General features: G+C 34.6%; 1 protein-coding gene across 4 annotated transcripts in view; it reads left to right on the top strand.

The window, feature by feature from the left end:
- fmt (phosphatase 6 regulatory subunit 1-like protein fmt) overlaps positions 1 to 15,326 on the top strand; it is a 450,952-nt gene that overhangs the window by 206,256 nt on the left and 229,370 nt on the right. For 3 of the 4 annotated variants that reach the window (XM_090406310.1, XM_090406308.1, XM_090406309.1), the window contains exon 15: positions 2,564 to 2,656. The exons of the other annotated variant lie outside the window; for it this stretch is intronic. In XM_090406310.1, coding sequence (XP_090262436.1) covers positions 2,564 to 2,656 — 93 coding nt within the window. The remainder of the gene's footprint in view (positions 1 to 2,563; positions 2,657 to 15,326) is intronic. 4 annotated transcript variants of the gene reach the window in all.

Genomic DNA, 15,326 nt, shown 5'->3' with positions numbered 1-15,326 from the left:
TCATATATATACGAGGTGCATCCAGAAAGCAAGATCTGGTCAAGAATTTTAAAAAATAAACTGGTAGAGAAGAAAAAAAAAGAGTTTTATTATATGTTAAAATACCTACATATATGCTTTATTTTTCCACATAGTCGCCATTGACTTCCAGGCATTTTTGGTGTCTTGGCACTAGTTCTTCCTTCATACTCCATCAAAAATTTCTGCAGCTAATGGGTTCAGCCACTGAGTCTGTAGAAACAAGCAGTAGTCACTGGGAGTGATGTTTAGGCTGTAGTATGTGCAGTCAAAAAGCTCCCATCCAAACTTCTGAATTTGCTGACTTGCTTCTCTGAGTTTCTTCAGCATTTCATAAAATGCATTAACATTAATTGTTGTTCCTTGCAAAAGAGAATCGATGACCAAGTTCGTTTTTTGGTCCCAGAAGACAGTGGCCATCTCTTTTTTTCTTTTTTTTTTTTCACTTACACAATGCCTGTTTGAATTTTTTTTTGCTTTCAGAGATGATGAATGGCACCACTGCATTGATTGTTGTTTTGACTCTACCTTTGTGTGCAAAATCCATCTTTTGTCACCAGTCATGATTCGAGAAAAAAGTTCCTCTCCTTAATTTTCGCAAAGCTTCAAAAATTTTTTTTTTTGAGCTGATTCCATTCATTGCTGTTTATGCACATCGGTCAGCATTTTTGGGATCTATCTGTCACACATTTTCTTATATCCCAGCTTTTCTGTCAAAATTTCATGAATGACTGAGTGTTAAACTTCCAGAAATTGAAAAGAAAGTTCTGTAATTGTGACACGATTCTCAAGAATTATCGTGTTCACTCTTTCCACCAAATCATCTATCACCACACTTAGCCAGCCACCATATTATTCATTGTGAATACTGTTATGTCTTTCTTTAAACAAACAAACATTGCCATTGCCTAACCTTACTATCACTCATTACATTAGGTCTGTAAACCTTACACAGTTGTTGGTGAATTTCTGGAGCAGTTGTTTTCAGTCAACAAAAACCATATCGCACCATGAATTTCTCAACTGGCAGGCTTTTTTGATCACAGCATTCAGTATAAATTATTTGTAGAAGACAACAAATAATAAGGCAGTGAAAGTAAAACGGTCAACAGCTAACTAATGAGTCACTATGCTACAATGTATTTGTGACCCCCCCCCCCTCCCCAATCTTATTTGGCAGTAAATTGTGAACTAACCTTACTTTCTGGATGTGACTTGTATTGCTAATGCATAAATGACAATTATCAGTACAAAGAATTGAACTTCAATGTCTGAAGCTATCTCGAGTATGTAAGTTGCACATCTGTAGACAGTTAATCTCTTACATCTCTCCTTTTAATTGAATTGTATTTACAATTGCATATATAGTGAGATTCACCATGAGGGTTATTAAATAAATTTATAGAATACTTAAAAATAATTTAATTCAAAATAAGTCGAATTACAAAAGATTTTTTGCTACTTGAAGTTGTGTATACAGCACTTCATTAAGTATCCTTATTTTGTAACAGATTTCATAGAATATTCCTGCTATCTAATCCTTCATTCTAGAGACTTACCTGTTCATTAATTTCTGTTGAGAATCAGAAGCTTTTAATAATCTGACAAGCATGCACATACACACATACGTACTGATAATAATCTTTCACTTGGCATTCTTAAATTGAAAATTCTGTCTCTGACATGAAAATACTTTGAAAAAGACAAAGCTATCTTTGTCTTTTTCAAAGCATCATTATGATTCATGATATATTACTCATCGCTTGCCAAATTTGGTACATTTATTTTTTATATATTGAGGAAAGAAAAAAGAACGCTTGTTTTAAAATGATTTCTGTTATGATCAACGAAATAATTTTTGCATATTAATTCTTTCTTTTAAGGTTACCCAGTTATCAGCATTCATAGTGAAGAATTTATGGAGACAAAAACACGTGTAGGAGTAATTACTTTATTTATAATTAAGAAAATAACACTCGACGTTTTGGCTTCTGTATCAAGATCATCATCAAGAAAACATACACATGCACAGGACACAAGCTACATGATGCTTCCAAGTGTAGTATCATGTAGCTTTTGATATGACACTACACTATCAAGTGTAGTGTCATGTATCTTGTGTCCTGTGCATATGTATGCTTTCCTGATGATGACCTCGATACTGAGGTCAATATCAAATGTTATTTTCTTAATTATAAATTAAGTAATTACTCTGACACGTGTGTTTTTGTCTCCATAAATTCTTTACTATGAATTTTCATATGTCAATTTCCACTGTTTGTCACATTGCATAATTAGTATTCAGAATGTCAAAAGTTAATTACAGTGTTGTGGTTGTTGGTTGCATTTGTTCAAAGCAAGAAAAAAAAGAAAAGAAAACAGAAAGAAAGAAAAAAATGGGTATTTTGATTCCTTCCATTGCCCAGATATTATATGTAATCATTCTTACATCTAAAAGAAAAATTGTATTGTAAAAATTTTTAAAAACCTGAAATATGAATATCCGTTAGTGGTACCAAAGACTATTTACTTTTTCTACATGTAGGTTGGTGGTATACCATTGCCATCAAGTTCAGAGGATGAAGAATGTGTAGATTTTAGGAACATTCCATTTTCACAAGACACAGCATTACAACAGGTGTGTGCATGTGCATGATACATACATGCATATGTATCAATGAAAATTTTTATTTTATTTTACTGATTCTTTGAATACATAAAACAGCTACACTTGCTTATTAATAAATGTACATAAACATAAATACATCTTGGGATATTAATTTATGTTTGGTTTTATTATTGTTTGTTTTATTTAAATAGATTTACAATACATATTCTCTGAACCCTATTTTACACTGTTATAGTATCATTATGAAAAAAAAAGAAAAGAAAAGAAATAAAAAATTCAAAGCCAAAATTCAAATTTCATTAGCTTAATTCTTAAAATTAAAAAGTTTGTTTTAAAGTATATGGCTGTTATAGTAGAATATAATTTAACCAAAAAATATAATTCTTTCTCATTCTATAATTATTTTATCCTTTTTCATGCATCTTCAGATCTGACCTTATATAATCTAATAAAACTTGGCAATATTTTAATATAGCATTCTCATCTACAAAAATGTTACTTGGTCAAAAGTCAGAATATTTCTAACTGTTAAAAATGCTGCATGGGATGTGCAATCTTAATCCTGTGGATAGAAATAACAGATGCACAAGAAAATGAGTTGTTTGAAAATTTGAACAAAGTTTAATTTATTCTTGAAGAGAATATTAGAATTATAAATGCAAGCTTAAATATATGCATGAAAATACTGGTCATAGAAGAACAACAGAAACTGTTCTTGTTAGAAAGTATGTTCATAATAGAGGGGATTAATCAGTCTGATAGCTCTATTTAACATCAGAACTTTTAGAAAAATTTTGTGTTTGAGATACTTGCTGATCTCAAAATAATAGAAAGTAAGCAGGTGAAAAGAATACTAATGTCTGGAGTAGAAGGATAAAGTTTTTTTAGAAACTTAGGTATAAATGCCACATGTTTGACAGAAACGCAACATTATTTGTACTTAGCAAATTTATCTTCTTTGTTTCATTCAAGTACATATGACCAAAAGTTTACATATGCTATATCTTCACAGGGGGGGGTGCTTAAGGGTCAAAGCTGTATAACTGAGAGGAGACCTCAACATAGCCTTTAAAGGAATGCAGAGAACCGACCAGGGCTTCTGACCTAATGTCCAATCCTCACCTTCTCGTGGCCCTGTTGGGTATCTATCTGGATACTTACTGAACAAACGAGGATGGGCTGTTGGGATTTAGCCGACCAAATTGTATTCTTATTGGCTTAAACCAATATAGAAAATGATGGTACAACATGACAAAATTTCATGCCAGCTGGGGCGTTGCCCGGTTAAACAAGGCCCCCGTTGTTTTTGCCAGGGAACCAGGGCGAACAGCGAAAAATCAGCTATTGAAACAAATCTGAAAGCACACCCCAACTCAACATCACCAGAGTTAAAGATCAGTACTATCAACATAAGAAGCCTGAATGGCAAAGAAATGGAGCTAGCTGAAGAATTAGATAAGACGATAGAAATATAAGATCTGATAATGTTTGAGTCTTGACAAGTAATAGACTGATTTGGAGGAAAATTGTAGATAGGAAGTTAGTAATGATGTAAATTTTTCATGTAGTACTATCATATCCTGTACACCCCTTGAGGGTACATGTCAGGAATTTGATGATATCTTCACAGCTAGCAAAAGTATTTCATGTGTAAATTTCTTGTTAAGTATAATTTACTCTCCTTCCCAAGGGGGGGGGGGGGGGGCTTGTTTTTGATTCAATGAAGACAAATGATGACTTTGGATACCTGTGTGATGTTAAAAGTGAACACTAGTGAAACATTTTCTTCTGTTTTCTTTTTATGAGCAGTGCTTTTTTAGATTTGAATATTATCTTTCTCCCTCATTGAAGAAGGATAAATCATTTAAGAATTGGACATTTCAGTAGATGATCTTAATATATCATTTGTATAATTCCAAAGTTATTGAGAGGTGGGAGAAAATGTAGAATATTATTCTCTGCAAACTATGAAGAGGGTCAAAGAAGAGGGTTGATGATATTACAGCTGGTCAAAGAAGAGGTTTGATGTACATTACAAAGAGTGATTGACCTTTTTGTATACTCCATTATTAATTCAGAAATTAATATATAAGATACTGTTAGCCACGCTTATTCTCATGATCTCATCCATTCCCTAGACAAGTGGTCTCCTGATTAAGGTTCATGGCATTTTAATGTATCAGTATGACATGCCTTTGCTGCATCCTCCTAAGGGTGAGTATTTTATGCCTGTAAATATGCATGTTCACTCACTGGGCCTCTTTGCCTGTTTTGAGAGATGAACTCCAGGTTTCCAGAAGGGGGAAAACCCTTCCACCTCTGTATAAGACTAACTAACACCTTCAGATGAAAAGTCCTAATAAAGATTCTTCACATTCCTTGATGAGATTTGAATTCAGGTTTTTCCAACAAGAGGACTTCATCAAAACCAACTCATCTACAGAAGCTCATTCACATTTGGTGCACATACAATTACAGACTGCATGAGGAAGTCCAAGATGGTATCTCCTGCTCAGGAGATCTTTAAATGCTAGGTACAATCAAATTCTCTGGAGATGTCTAAAATAACCCCCTAGATTTCTCCAAAACTCTTTTACTCTATTCAGAGGTGTCAGTGATGTAGAGCATGACCTTCTGTTTAACAGATATTGTGAAATTTAGGGAGTTGAGAGTAGCTATTTGGGATTCAACTGAACAAATTATACTCTCATTAGTTTTAACCAGAACAAAAGATGTTACAATGTGATAGCATTTCATGCCATCTGGATTGCTTCCCAATTTAAACAAGGTCCCTCATCTCACAATTTTCATTGCGGAATCAAACCCGACATCATCAGGATTGAAGATGGACATTGTAAGAAGTAATTGTTAAAAGAAAAGAGTAAATGCATTTAATGTTCCTATAGAAATTTTTTTATAAGGCAGAACCTGAGGAATTTTTTGAACTGTTAGAAAAGACAGCTAACATAAGGAAAAAGTTGATGCTTTGTAGAGATCTAAACAGCAGAGTAGAAAATGAATACCAGATATATGGAAATGTTTTGGAAAAATTTGGAGAAAAAAGAACCAAGCTAATAATGCTTAAGTACATGATGGATTTCTGTTCAGCAAATGTACTCACCATGGTTAAGATACCATATTATGCCATAAATGGAAACTAATGGATTAGTTTTGAGGAGGATTAAAATGCTTCGTACTGTAAAGAAAATTATATACAAAAGTGTTAAGAACAATCAAAGTCCATCAGGCTTCTGAAGTTGAATTTTGAACTGAAATATACAAATACTATTCCAGAAAAAATGAAAGAAAGGACTACTTTGGACTGCACACTCTGAAGAAAACAGATTGATTCAGTCAGGAAGACATGCAATGAAGTTGTTTTGCAGGAATTAAAAAAATACCAGTAAGTAAATAAATTAATTTATGGTGGATTCAGGAAATTAGAAAGCATACTCCAAGTTCTTGAGGTAAGTTAACTTGTGCTTTGAAAAAATAGAGGAAAATATAAGACATCTTAGCAATATGTAAAAGTATCTAGATGATATGTTCTTTAGGTTATTGAAAAGTTTAAAAATGAAAGAAAGGGTACCATAAAAGAAATTGGATGATAAAGCTGGCATGAAACATGAAGATAATTCAGACTGGACTAATTGCTTTCAAAGATTACTGCAAAACAAGAAGTGGCAGAAATTCAAGAATGCAATCAGGAGTGCATACAATGTAATTGGCCACTTGAGAGAGAAAAAATTCATCAAAAACCTGAAATGTTGAAGGGCAGTTGGTGTAGATGATGTTCCACCAATGAGGCTCAAATATAGAGGTGTAAAAATATCACAGTAGTCAGTAGATAGAAATTACAAATGATTGGAGTTATCACATAATGGTATCTACCACGAGTTGCCTCAGTCCTGAAGATACTTCAGGTACAAACTTTGTTTGCTTACACTTGGATAAAGGATTAAACTAAATTTATTATAGTCTAACCAAGCGGGAAAAAATTTCCATCTTTCTTTAAATCCAGAGTAATTTAATAATAAAGTGGTACACCTTTTGGCAACTCGTATAAGTAAATATGACTTCTCCATTGCTTCTGCCTTAGTATCACCACCTCTGGGTCTGGCTCCCACTGATGAGACCTCAATAAAGGTCGAAACAAGTCTGGGCAGTTGCCCTTCCCTTAATGCATAGCATTATACATGTCCACAAGGAGATGTGCTTTGCATTATAGGAGATACTAAGACAAGGAGTGATGAGAGCCTGCTCCACCTTTACCACGAGTTGCCTCAGTCCTGAAGATACTTCAGGCGCAAACTTTGTTTACTTACACTTGGATAAAGGATTAAACTAAATTTATTATAGTGGAAAAAAACTTCCAACAGCTCAGACATGAATGTATTAAGGTGCCAAGTAAGCGAATCGGTTCAGAAGACTCCTTGAACATCCTGGCAAAATGTTGTCACCTAAGTAAGGCACAGAGGCAGACTAACAATTCGTATCATCACGTTCAGAAGTGGCATGAGCAATTAAACCACTTTTCTTTCTTTCCATTTATATTCAATAATGCCTAAGTATACTTATGGATTTCCAAACTTCTTCTAGTCTGTAATTATGTAAACCTTGCCACATGAACATAGTATCTTATATACTCCAGAGTATATTTCATACAGAATGTGTTATCTTCTTTAGGCAAACAAGATGTTGACTGGTCTAAAGGCTGTTCTTATGTTGACACTTTTTTTTTTTTGGAGAACAACAATGTTTAGTAACCTTTTAGAATAGCCGTTTTGAAGGAAATGGTTCAACAGGAGTTTAAGTTTCTCTTTCTTTCTTTCTCTTTTTTTTTTTTTTTTTTTTTTTTTTGTCGTTTTTAATTAAGCCAGAAGTATGGTTTTTAAAGTTAAGATACTTAACTTTTGCTGAGGATAGTGAAAATGAGACGTAGGAATTTTTCCATGTGAGTTAAGAGTGGGGATCTGAAAATGTCTGTTAAACAAAAATGATAATAAAGCAACTGATATAACCACAAGAAAAAACAAACTAGGATATAAGATTATAAGTTCACTTCATAACTGTTCTTTTTTGTGGTTATATCAGTTTAGTTCTAGGTGTTATCAGAACTTTCAGACCCCCTCCCTCCCCAGTAGTTTCATGTAGACATCCACGTTATGCCTCCATTTATTTATTTGATAAGGTCTTTGTTCATTTGTCTTAAACGTCTTTAAAGAGTGCATTTTACACAATAAAAATATCGCTCGCATATTTCCACCATACATATGATTTTAAGGCAGCTTATGTCAAAACTTCATCCTTAAATTTTTCCATAAATATACTGGTGATGGGAGGTGATAGTGGGGAACCTGTTGCCAAACAAGTTTTTAGAAGTAAACTTTTCCTTTCCTCCATACCTTACTTAGAAGACAACATTTTTGCCAGGATGCTTATGGAATCTTCTGATGTGATTCAGTCACGTGGCAACTTGGACAGAAACCAGGGCCTTATGCTTCATAACATTTGAAATGTCTCCGATTTTTTTGTATACTCTACTATGCCAACAGCCATCGACAGACTTTACACAACGTCTAGATATCAATAGCTTTCATTTAAAAAACAATAGCTGTTGAAGTGTTCAGATCTTGTTGTGTGTGCTCTCTAATCCTTTTGTGATGATGCTGTCAGTGATGACAAAACATGTCAAAGTTCTGCTAAATTTCCTCATAAATCTACAAATTTTACCATATATTGTTAATTAGCTTATAGTCTTTGTAGCTATTGTTTCATGTAAGCCAGATAATGTGTATTATGATTATTTTGACACTTGGTGATTTGTGATGAGAGGCAGCTACAGGCCATATATATTACATCAGTCAACTGCATGTATTCTGGCACTGACTATTTTGTGGGAGGAGAATTCCAACTACTTCTTTAAGAGACTAACTCATCATTAGTTAAAAATTCCTTATAAAGATGCCTTACATAGTAGATGGGGCTTGAACCCAAGTCTTAATAGCCAAAGAGCACGTGTTGTTCCAACTACAGATATCTTTAAATAAATAAATCCTCTAATGCCATTTAGAGGATTTAGCCCTAACTAACTTTTTGAAGATATTCACTGAGGATGACTCAAGCTACTAGTGAACCAAAGCTTTTGGGAGAGTATGACAGACAACTGTTGTCATCTCATGGCCCTTAACTATAACATATATATATTAGTGTATGTAATACCTTTTTAGATATTTTTATCACATAACAATAATTAATTATAAAGATGGGAAAAAATTAAACTGAGCATATAATCTAACAGAATAATATTCTAAAAATAAATAAATAAGAATAACTGAGGCATAAAACAAAAGGATAAAATTAGTATAACGGTTCTTTCAAAAATTTAAAAACTTAAGGTAAATTTTATGGATAAAATCTGCCTAAAGAAGCAAGAACAGCCCCTGTGTGAATACCTTGCAGACTGGATCTGGAGTTTGATTACAGGCTTGTGTGTTACCTGCAGCCTTGCTTCTCTTAATCCTAATGAAGTTGTGGATCCAACACTGGCAAACATCCAGTTAGAGTGACCTAACTGACAAGACAGATGATGGATCTGAGGGAGCACAGGATGTGACTAGTATACCAGATTTCTTAGATCCAATGGAAAACTTCCATGTAAATCATGCATCTTTGATAGCATTTCAACTTTACAGAACATAAAACAAGGTCTGTAGCATGCACAGTTCAGCATTTCTGATTCTAAAAATAGTGTTTCAGACCTATAATGATTCAATGTAATACCAGTGTGCTCTTGAAGCCATCTAATCCTATGAAGGAGTATCCAGAGCATGGTTTGTCAATCCCATCTTGCTATACAAATGATCATGATTGTAATTTTTGTGCTTTTCAAGGCAAATGTTAACTGATCTACCAGGCTGTCCAAATTAGGCTAAACTGCAGGCACAACAAACTTTATACAGTTTAGGATGTGCAAAGCTGATCTTTAGGAGAATGGATGAGAGGTGGCAGTGGAGATCATATTTCCAGAGAACTTTGGCTATTTTTTTTTTATGTACCCTTAATATATGGGATTGGAATGGTTTTGCTCTGGTCGTGTGTGTAGTTGAACAAGGGATGGTGGTTGTATGCAGTATTTTATCTATTTTATAGAGGTGGTAGTATTGGCTAAAAGGGCATTGCAAAGGTACTACTCCTGTACCTTTGCAACGCCCAGTTCAGATTCAAGAGCGGTGTTATTTGAGCAAATAGCTTTGGCTTGATGAGTCAGCGTTTTGAGCATACCATATGGTTGGGAAGGGTGGTGGTATGATTGCTTATGTAAATTTTGGGGAAATCCATATATATCCAGGTGGTGTGACATAAGGTTTAAGCCTTTTTCAACATAGACGTACTTTTTTTTATTTTATTATACATTTTTCTTTTGAGATTACGTAGGATCCCAATTTATAATCTGATAAGTGTTGGAATTCTTAAAAATATTTGTTTTCTCTATGGTAATCCATTTAGTTCATGTAACAGTTGTATTTCCTTTATCTGCTTTTGTTACAATACACACACACTTTTGTTGTTGTTCCTATATAACTATTTAAGTGCTGATATTTCTTAGACGGAATGTTATTCTTGGGAGGTTTGGTTTTGTCAGAATACTGGCCACACCCAAATAAATGTTATTAGCCACTGTGCAAGATCATAGATACTACATTCCATTCTAGTCATTTCCAAAACTACTTTTTTTGTGTGTGTGTGTGTGTGGGGGGGGGGTGATGGTGAAATTATATCCTCGACTTAATGCTGATTGTATTTTCTGAGAGGCTGTGACTACAGCTTCACCACTATATTAACCAATGTAACCGGAACTTCTTATTGTAGTTCTGGCTACGAAGTACTTCATTGTTGAAGAGCTGCAATTTTTTTCAGATGGCAGTACTTAACATTTAAAAATTCTTTAAGAGCAGCATTTTCGGAGATAGCTAATTTACATAGGAGCAAATAAATTATTGTAAGAAAAGCAAGTAAAGGACCAAACTGAGTAGACCACGGTTTTGGATTAAGGATTTCCAAAAGCTCTTTTTGTAATGCAGTGGTGGTAGCACTGATTTTAGCTAATTCAATGTAAATGCTGCCAATCTGTTAATCTATGTAGGATTAATTAACATAGATTAAATGTGCTAATCTATGTAGGAGCAAACAAATGATTGTAAGAAAAGCAGGTAAAGGATCAAATAGATTACAACAGAAAAATCACTCCTCTCCTTAAGGCTGCTTAAATAATAATGAATCGCACAGAAAATGGCTGCTCCCACAGAAGTCATTTTCTACCAACTTAATAAATGATGTGAACAAGAATGTTGAACAAATTAAGTCAACTGCAATGAATGTTCAGAAAGGCATGTGGAAGAGAATGTTACTTCTGGTGTTTAGCAGGAAAAGATCCTTTTGATGTATTCCAGATAATAATGTGGCCAATTATATCCTCCATTATAAGTATAGAGGATGGCAAATGCAACATGACGTCATCAAAGTCATCCTACATAGCTGAACTGGATGGCAGATATACACAGTATACAATAATAAGAGGCACTTGTTATTGTATACCTGTAATAAATAGCAACTTCCTCCATGTTACCATTGAACTGGACCTCTTGGAATGGGATATAGTTGCCCACAAGGATAATTCTCGTAATTATCATATATGGAATTATGAGGTCTCGGCTGTGGGAGCCACTGACGAAATCTCAATAAAGGTTGAAACCGGTCTGGATAGTGGCCCTTCCCTTAATGCATAGCATTATACATGTCCGCAAGGAGATGTGTTTTGAAATATGGGAGATACTAAGACAAGGAGGGATGAGATCTTGGTCCACCTTTACCACGAGTTGCCTCAGTCCTGAAGATACGTCAGGTGCAAACTTTGTTGCTTACACTTGGATAAAGGATTAAACTAAATTTATTAATGCCTTAGCTGTGTTTTGCATGTATGCTGAATCTGGCATTAGTTCACTTGACCATGTAACATCCTCTCCACATGATGTGGACACACTTTTACACATTCATCTATATACATTGCTTGAAAAGAAGTCATCGGACACCATAGTGTGAGGAACAAATTGCCATGGCTACCTTAATAAGATTTAGGCCCTCCTTTTTCTGCGATTATGCAGCAATCATATGGGACATACTTTCCACAAGCATATGATAGTGATCAATTGGAATTTTGGGCCATTCTTCCTGTAGGCATGTAATATGCAGTCCTGGACATGACATGTATCATTCATACCATATGGGGAAGACATCCCTTGACCTCACCTGTTGCTCCAGTTCAGTAGGGTTGAAATCAGGGCTCTGTGGAGTGGAGGCCAGTCAAGTGTGGTGTCATTCATGTCCACAAACTATGAAAGAAATGATGGCCAGTTCTTTGGAAACGCCACAACGTAGGAAGCATTGCATTGTCCAGAACATTCCGATACATCTCTAAGTTCAGTGTTTGCAGCACTGCAAATAGAGGTACCAGGCTTCCGTATTCAATGTGGCAGCCAACGAATGGCAGTTTTAACATATTATCCTATTCCATGAAGATCTCACTTGCAGTTGACTCGCTGCTGACATCTCAGTATGGTATCATTTGTCAACAGTTTGCCGAACAGATAGGCCTATAACATGGCATCCTATCACAGTGTTTCTTTCAAACTCTGTCAGTAACCTTCTTGCAGCCATTTCACCCAGACGCAGTTGCATTGACTTGGGAGCATTATATTCCTCAAATTTATACAAGCTACAAACACGACTCATTGTATGGCATGATGCACCTTGCCCATAGGAGTGTCTGTTTTCTTTCCAAGCATGTGTATATATGACATGTCAGTTTCAAGTTTTTTCTATATAATTTTCATTTAAAACTAATATTTTTGAAAGATCTTCATGGTATACAGGAAATATCTCAAAAAGTAAATTTTTCACAAGTCTTGTTTTCAAGTTGTTATATATATATAACATTTAAAAATATCATGCATTACCTAAATGGGTTGGTTTCTGTACTATGTGAAATACATATGAATATCAAGTGATATTTCTGTTTTATGATTACACCATGGAGCATTATCTACAAAATCATCAATAGAAAAAAAAAAGAGAAAAAAAAAGCCAATCATTGTAATCACTATCTCCACTGTTCATCTCTAGGAATATTGAATTGCACTTTGATACTGTACATTAAAATGCTATGAGCTGTATTTTCTACAATTATTTTAATGTAACACATTCACATTGGGACATTTTAATAAAACATTGCTTTGAGAATGTGTGTTTAAACTAGAGATCAGTTCTCCTAACTTGCAATTATTTTATATACTAGTGTTTGCTGGGTATTTCTATTTTACATAATCAGTAGTTTCAATGTATAGTAGTCCCCCTTATCCGCAGGGGATATGATCCGAGATACCATGTGGATACCTGAAACCACAGATAGTACCGAACACTATATATATACAGGGTGTTCGGGATAAATTTGACAGTTTCGTAAGGAAAAAGAAAATCTTCTTTGTATCTATTAAATTTAATGAATTGACAAAAAAACATTACAGGCAGAGTTAATTACAATACTATCAACAAGATTTACTCAAAATAACCACCATTAGCATCGATCACAGCTTCAATTCTGCTTCGGAACCTCGAACAAGCTGATGCTACAGTCTCCCTGGGAAGGGCCACAAAAACTGTTTTAATTTTATCCATTAACTGGGCTTTTGTATTACTGGAAGTGCGATTGGTGTCTTTTTCAACTGTGCCCCATACAAAATAATCCATGGGGTTAAGGTCTGGGGAGTTTGGAGGCCAAACATTTGGACTGGTGAAGTCGTAGAAATTTTCAGACAACCATTTTTGACTTTTCCCAGAGGTGTAGCAAGGGCCGAATCCTGCTGCCATACATACGGCCTACCATTGGCTACCCTTGTTATCCAGGGCTTGACTACAGTTAGCAACTCCACGAACAAAGCCCGAATTCCAATGCCAGGGTTCTTCAACACCTGTTCCTGCAGATTTGCGAGGAATTCTACTGTACGAACGCAATCAGATCATCTGCTAGGGATCTTTCTTCTTGCTACATCCTCGTAGTCACCATTGCAAGTCTCTAGTTCATGCCTGATTGTTTTTACTGTATTCAGGGAGCATTGGGCAGCAGTCGTAATATCCTTATTTTGATGGCGGGCACGAATCATCATGATACAAGTTATTCTCTTCCATGATTCAGGTGGGTTCCAGCTATCCATCCTTTCTGACATCTTGTATATGAATGAAGAAGGGTCCAAACTTTTAAATGAAGAGAAGTGTGTGTTAATACATGTAACTTACGGAAAAATATAATTAATTATAAATATGTCAAATTTATCCCGAACACCCTGTATATATACGTACACTATGTTTTTTCTTATACATACATACCTATGATAGTTTAATTTATAAATTAGGCACAGTAAGAGATTAACAACAATAACTAATAATAAAATAGAACAGTTATAACAACATTCTGTAATTAAAGTTATGTGAATGGAATCTTGGCAACCTCAGCATATGTTTTTATTATTATTATTTATTTATTATTTTATGAAAGAACTTTCATTTTTTTAATTAAAAGGAAGCACTTTACAGCTTCTCTTTGGCATATTCAAATTGTCAGCATCACTACTCTTGCCCTTTTAGAGTTACTTGGACACAAGCACTGTGATACTGCAACTGTTGATTTGATAACCAATAACTACTCAAAATGGCATGCAATTTAAAACTTTTGTTTATTACTAAAAGAAAGAGCCATACGGCTTCATATCAGCAATGTAAAATTACATAGGCAAAGTGGATGTTACATCCAACATTATTTCAAAGCTAAATGTTTGTAGAAATTATGAAACTTTCATAAGTTGACCTGAAAGCTTACGAGAATACAATCCTCGGCATACTAGACTTGCCTTAACTTTCACTACTTGACTTAAGTAGCTAAGTGGTGAGAATTGTATTCTCGTAAGCTTTCAGGTCAACTTACGAAACTTTAATAATTCTACAAACATTTGGCTTTAAAATAATGTTCGATCTAATATCCACTTCGTTGGTGTAATTATAAATTGTTTATTTCTGGAATTTCATCATCATCAAATTCCCGACATGTACCCTCAAGGGGTGTACAGGATATGATAGTACTACATGAAAAATTTAGATCATAACTAATTTCCTATCTATAATTTTCCTCCAAATCAGTCTGTTACTTGTCAAGACTCGAACATTATCAGATCTTATATTTCTATCATCTAAGGTACTTTTTACTGTATCAATCCACCTATATCTTGGTCTTCCTCTGGGTCGTTTTCCTGCCAACCTGGCAGAGAACACTTGTTTTGCTAATCTTTCCTCGCCCATTCTGTTTAAGTGACCACACCACCTGAGATTAGCTCTGATATCGCATTCCTGGATGCTGACAATGTCAAGTTCTTTCCTAATATCCTCATTTTTAATATGATATTGCCATTGATGCCATCTGTTCACGCCTCTAATCTTTCTCAGGATTGTCATATCTGCGTTCTCTAGTCTTTGATCAAGTGTTTTACTTCTGACCCAGCTCTCAGATCCATAAGTTAAAACTGGTTTGAAAACTGTCTTGTATACAGCTAATTTAGTATTCTGACTAATT

The sequence above is a fragment of the Typopeltis vanoorti genome, chromosome 16 (assembly GCF_054136105.1).
Source record: "Typopeltis vanoorti isolate ZY-2024b chromosome 16, IOZ_Tvanoo_1.0, whole genome shotgun sequence".
NCBI classification, from domain to species: Eukaryota; Metazoa; Arthropoda; class Arachnida; order Uropygi; family Thelyphonidae; genus Typopeltis; species Typopeltis vanoorti.
Note: the sequence above shows the minus strand (reverse complement) of the source record. Positions and strands in the feature narration are given on the sequence as shown.